Source organism: Curcuma longa, chromosome 2, assembly GCF_044706935.1.
Source record: "Curcuma longa cultivar G26 ecotype Majalengka, Jawa Barat chromosome 2, ITB_CL_G26_1.1, whole genome shotgun sequence".
NCBI lineage: Eukaryota > Viridiplantae > Streptophyta > Magnoliopsida > Zingiberales > Zingiberaceae > Curcuma > Curcuma longa.
Window position 1 is genome coordinate 13,223,797 of NC_133862.1, and position 6,000 is coordinate 13,229,796.

The 6,000-nt window shown below is 33.6% G+C and overlaps 1 protein-coding gene across 1 annotated transcript; it reads left to right on the forward strand.

Moving 5' to 3' along the window:
* Window positions 1-2,575: 2,575 nt before the first annotated feature.
* LOC141821649 (amino acid transporter AVT1I-like) lies at window positions 2,576-3,999 on the forward strand. Its single transcript, XM_074709014.1, has 3 exons — window positions 2,576-2,648; window positions 2,783-3,387; window positions 3,490-3,999. The coding sequence occupies exons 1-3, from the start codon at window positions 2,576-2,578 to the stop codon at window positions 3,997-3,999; spliced, it is 1,188 nt and encodes a 395-aa protein (XP_074565115.1).
* Window positions 4,000-6,000: the final 2,001 nt, after the last annotated feature.

Sequence of the window (6,000 nt, forward strand, 5' to 3'; positions counted from 1 at the left end):
TCTACAAATTGATAAAGATTTATTATTTTTTTCTTTTTTCTGTGCACTTATTCTTAATTTTTTTCTACATTATTAAATTAAATTAATTATATTGAATTTATGTCTATTTAAATATTTTTTTTAGATAATTAAATTCGGGAATCATGGAACAGCAAAACATTTAGAATATGCAAAACAAAAAGGATTTAAGATGTGTGGGCCCCGCAAATATACCCTCTTACATAACTACACCCTTGTTCGTGGAAAAGAAAACGGCATGATGTGGGTAGGATATCAGCCGTTACGATTCGGCGCAGAGAGAGAGAACGACGTTGGGACAGCAAGGCAACGAGCGGTTTTGATTTTGATTTTGATTGATCGATGGAACATTAATTTTGACATTTGTGTGCCCCACCAATATAACATCATGTATAACTAACCCATGTTGGTGGAAAAGAAAAGGGCACGTGGGTGGGGATATATAAATTAGTTCCGTATCTATCAGTTACGTACCTATTGTATTAATATCTTATTTTTATTAATAAATATTTATATTCATTTTAATATTAACCTTCATTATTTATAAATTTGATCGGTTATTTTTATTTTTATTTTATATTAAATAAATAAATAAATCGTTCAACAAATTAAACCATATGGATTATAATATGATTTAAGTGTTATAATATCTATTATTAATATCAATGGATTTCTAGCTATTACGGTTCGACATAGAAAGAGAACGACATTGATGATTCAACAAGATAACGAGAGATTCGTTATTTTGATTGATCCATGGAACCATTAATTTTGAGATGTATGGACCTTGCAAATATAACATATATCATATATATTAAAAATAAAAAAAATTGATAAATCTCAGTCAGTTTCATGGACTCAATCCCTAGGAGTGGTCGGCAGGAAGTTTCTCACTGACCACCATGGAAATTTTCCGCCGACCACCAGGATATATATAACATATATCATATATACTAGCATGACTTAAGTGGGGCATCGTAGAGAGAGAGGACATCAGTTGTTACGATTCGGCATAGACAAATAGTGATGTGAATGGTACATCTGGTCCCAGTTAGAAATCTAATTATCGAATCTTAATCTATAATTATGATATATTTTCAGTTCGAAATTGTTGACTATGATTTGATTCACGATTCAATGATTCAAAATTATTTTTATTTTTAAAAAATAGATAATTTATAAATATTTTTTAAAAATAAAAAATATATATTTATTTAAATTGTCTAGGCATCCCTTTAAGATCATATAAGAAAATCAAAACGTAATTGACTTATATTTTTGCTCTTTTTACCTTCTAAAATAATAGTATTACTTATTTCCATCTTTCGTTATAGTGGTGTTTATTCCTTTGATATCAAAATGTCTGTTTCTTCATCTAAAAGAGTTATTCCTTGTAGTCTTTTTTGACTCTTGTCCGATTATCAATTCAATTTTATTTTTCAAAATATTATTTTTATTTTTAAACCTTTTAATTTTGAATTTTTAAACTTTAGTATTTTTAAAATTCACAAATTTATTTGTCAAATTTTTAATTTTTAAAATTGTTTTTTATGATTTTTTAAATTCACATTCAGATTTTTATATTTTTAAAATTCAAATTAGGATCTTTAAATTTGAAAACTTATTTTCTTTATTTTTAAATTTTGAATTTTGATTTTTAAATTTGAAATTTTATTTTGGAAAAATAATTTCTGATTTTCTAAATTTTAAGATTTTTAAATTTGAAATTTTATTTTGGAAAATTTATTTTTCTATATTTTTAAAATTCTTATCAATCTCATTACTCTTAATTAAATAAATTTGAGAAATTATATATATATATATTTCTATTAAACATATATATATATAATAGAACTAATAGTTAATTTTTTTCCTATAACGGAAATTATAATTAATTTAAATAATTTATATCTCAAGAAGAATTAAAAATAAGTTAATATGTTACCATTATTATTTTTTATAATGATAATGATTCAAATAAACGTAATATTGACTAAATCTCCTAATTGAAAAAGTCTTCCAACTGCCATTTGTTTATATCAGGTCGCACCACCTGTTTATATGAGGTAGGTCGCACCTATATATATTGGCAATACCATCTCATTAATTGAGTACGCTCTAAGAAGGTAAGATTTAATTATTTTCTTTCTCTGTGCAGTACTAATTTTTTTCTTTCTCTATGCAGTACTTGTTCTTACTTTTTTTCAATAATTTATATCTCAAGAAGAATTAAAATAAGTTAATATGTTATCATTATTATTTTTATAATGATAATGATTCAAATAAAATATTGACTAAATCTCCTAATTGAAAAAGTCTTCTAATCGCCATTTGTTTATATCAGGTCGCACCACCTGTTTATATGAGGTAGGTCGTACCTATATATATTGGCAATACCATCTCACTAATTGAGTACGCTCTAAGAAGGTAAGGATTTAATTATTTTTTTGTGCAGTACTAATTTTTCCCCTTCTTTATGCTTTTTAATTTTTTCTTCTCCACATTATTAATTAGATTAAGTTAATCTATAGTTGAATATTTTTCTTCCAGAATAAACATGGCAATCATGGAACAACAAAACGATTTAGAATATACAGAACAAAAGGATTTGGCTTTAACAACGGGGGCAAGTAACTATTGGATGACCATTTTTAACCTTCTAAATATACTCATAGGTTCGTTAAATATTTGTATAGAACTCACACAAATTTTTCATTGCTAATTTTTATTACTCATTTAATTATTTTTTTTCCTCGTATGTTAGGACTTGGCATCCTATCAGTTCCGTATGCAGCTGCCCAAGGAGGATGGTTAAGTTTAATAGTTTTGATCGGCATTGGATTTATCTGCTTCTATACAGCGATACTTGTGCAACGTTGCATAGACTCAGATGAAGGAATTAAAACCTATCCTGATATTGGCATGAAAGCATTTGGTCCACGGGGAAAAGTATTCACTGCTTTTATGTTATACATGGAATTATATCTGTTGGCTACTGAACTTCTTATTTCATTAGGAGATAATATGGAAAAGCTCGTACCCAAAAATGATTTTAATATTGGTGCTCTGCGTATAAGTAGCAAGACAGTATACGTCCTTTTAGGAGCTATTATAATTCTCCCCACAACTTGGTTACAAAGCTTAAAGCTATTGTCCTATTTATCATTTACTGGGGTATTGAGTTTCAGTGTTGCGATCCTTTCAGTTTTATGGACTAGTATCGAAAGTGTAGGATTGCATAAACAAGGGGTTCTTCTAAACTGGGGAGGATTTTGTACATCTATTGGACTTTATACATTTTGCTATGGAGGTCATACAGTGTTACCTACGATTTATGGAGATATGAAGAACAAAAGATTATTCCCTTATGTACGTAAGTATATCACTTAAATATTTATTATATATATATCATTGATTATTAATTTTATATATATAAAAGTTAATAACCCTTATTATTATGTGTTTTTTCAGGCACTAGTAGTTAGCTTTCTAGCTGCTATTGTTTGCTATACTCTCTTGGCGATTATTGGATACTCAACATATGGTGATAATTTGAAGTCTCAAGTGACGCTGAACCTTCCAATCGAAAAAATTAGTTCCAAAATAGCAGTTTGGATGATTGTGATGTCTCCAATTGTAAAATATGCGTTGACGATCACTCCTATCGCAAAAGCTATTGAAGTGCATTTTCAAATGGTGCAGAGATGGAGTATACTAGCCATTCGAACTCTGATAGTCTTGAGCACCGTATTAGTGGCATTATTTGTTCCATTTTTTGGATCTGTTGTAGCTCTTTCAGGCTCTTTCTTTAGCGTTGGAATATCTCTATTACTTCCTTGCACATGTTATCTTAAAATATTCAAGAACTCCAAAGAATGGTATGTTGAATTAGTATGGATAGTCATAATTATTGTAGTAAGTGTAATAGTAGCGATTGTAGGGACATATACTTCTGTTAGACAGATAATTAATGCCTTTTGAGCATTAATTAATGACATGTTAATACTTCTTTTTATAATAAATTACTGTTTTTTTTTGTAAATTTTAATTTATTTTCAATTTGAGTCAAAAGAGAATTTTTAACTTTTAAGTATATATCCTGCAGGAACCTTTAGCTTTTAAGTATTTAGAAACTTTTAATTTATTTTTCTCTCGTAGCTGCCTTTTAAGTATCTATCTAAAAAACCTTTTTTAGCCTCGAGATTAATCTTTTAACAAACAAAAATAGTGGCCGAAACTTTATCACTTTTTTATAAATAAAAGTATGATAAGATTTATGATATTGAAGTTTCGTGAGAAAATTAAATTGAGATGGGGAGGTCTCCATGCTGATGTGAGAATTAAAGCTCACACAAATAAGGGAGTTTGGAGAAGATGAGAAGCTAGCTGATCTCTTACATCAAGGTTCATGGAGAAGGTTCCTAGAGATCACTCCCTCAGGCTTGCTTCGATGTGGCAATAACCGCCGGCTGAGATGGATGGATAAACTACTCCGATTCTGATCTCAGGGGCTGCAATTTTACTGTTGAAGAAGATGAGCTAGCTCACCACCAAGCTCCATGGCTTGCGTGGAAACAAGTATGCGATTTGATTTCTTAGCTTAGTTTCAGCAGTAGAAATTTACCAAAGAAAGTAAATCAATCTCCTTCAGAACTTATTGATAATTTTGAGACTTTCAGATGGTCTCTCTCATAGCAGCGCAACTGGCTAAAAGAATAGACAACGAGATCATAAATCACTGTAACACTCAATACATCAAGAGGAAGCTTCTCATCAGTCGATCGAGGCCTTGACCTAACCCTCAGTCAGTCAGTCATTCTCACCCACCTGCATCCGAAGATAATGATCTCCATGATGACGGCTGCAATGGGATCGGAGCAGAGACGGCTGAATGATGGAGTATTGAGTAGGGCATTGAGTAGGCCACTGAGTAGGGGGTCGAGTTGGAGTTCGAAGTTGGGTGTTGAACCAGAGTTGAGTCTTGAGAGGAGTCAAAGTCGGGAGAGGTTGAACACCAAATTAGGACGGGGAGCTTAGACACAGAGCTCAGTCGTGTGGCTTGGACTCGGACTCGGAGCTCGGGCGTGGAGCCCAATTGGACAATGAGCTTAACTAGTTGGGGTCGGGTGTTAGGTTCCGAGCTGAATTGGTTGCAGAGTCGAGTATTGGATCGACCACGGAGTTAGTCGGGCAAGGAGTCGGATCGGAACTCCACCTAGCTAGGATGTGGGACCGAGCTAGTCAGTTCTGGAATTAAGCCCTTAATCTGATGTGTCGTCGCCAATTAAATCAGATCTTGACTTTTTTAACCTAGACGAACTATCCCATAATAGTTTACATCGAGGGATGGGCCTTGAAAAGGAGGATTTGAGGTTGTGCCGATTGAAGATTCCATTGGGGATGGGCCTTGAAAAGGAATTTCACGATAGGTTGAGGGCTTGTGATTAGTGACTTGCTAGAGCCCGCTAAGTTGGCTGGAGAGCTTGTTGCTAGAGAGGTTTTCTCTGGGGCAATGGTGCAACGGTAGGACATCCGAGTTGTGACGACCCAGGGATCCGCAGTTCGATCCCCAACTATGGCGTATTTGAAAGAATTTTCTTCCAAATGGGGAACGCAATCAAAGGATGATGGGCATCTGGATTGGCCACCGTATGTGCTTCCCGATTTACCCTGATGGTCGGTGGGAAATTTTCGTGGGACCGGACCGGCCACGCCCAGGGTTGAGTCCAGACTGATTAAGATTTATCTTTTTTTTTTGTTGCTAGAGAAGTTAACTGTGGAGGAAGGGGCACTACGATAGCAACGGGAACACGCCCTCAAGGCAGTTGTCGACGAGAGAGAGGAACTGAAGGGAGGAAGGGAAGGGAGAGGTCTGAAGAGGGAGTTGGACGAGAGGTTGATGGAGAGGACGAAAGAGAGAAGGGCAAGGTCATCAGGGAGGCGGCCGGAAGGCATTGAGACTGAGGTCAAGCAAGCGGAGCG

What these genes read in the sequence shown, in the direction of transcription:
- LOC141821649 (XM_074709014.1), top strand. Translation starts at nt 2,576, where the DNA reads ATGGCAATCATGGAACAACAAAACGATTTAGAATATACAGAACAAAAG. An exon ending in GGCTTTAACAACGGGGGCAA is followed by an intron (nt 2,649 to 2,782) that starts GTAACTATTGGA and finishes CTCGTATGTTAG; the next exon opens with GACTTGGCATCCTATCAGTT. An exon ending in ACAAAAGATTATTCCCTTAT is followed by an intron (nt 3,388 to 3,489) that starts GTACGTAAGTAT and finishes GTGTTTTTTCAG; the next exon opens with GCACTAGTAGTTAGCTTTCT.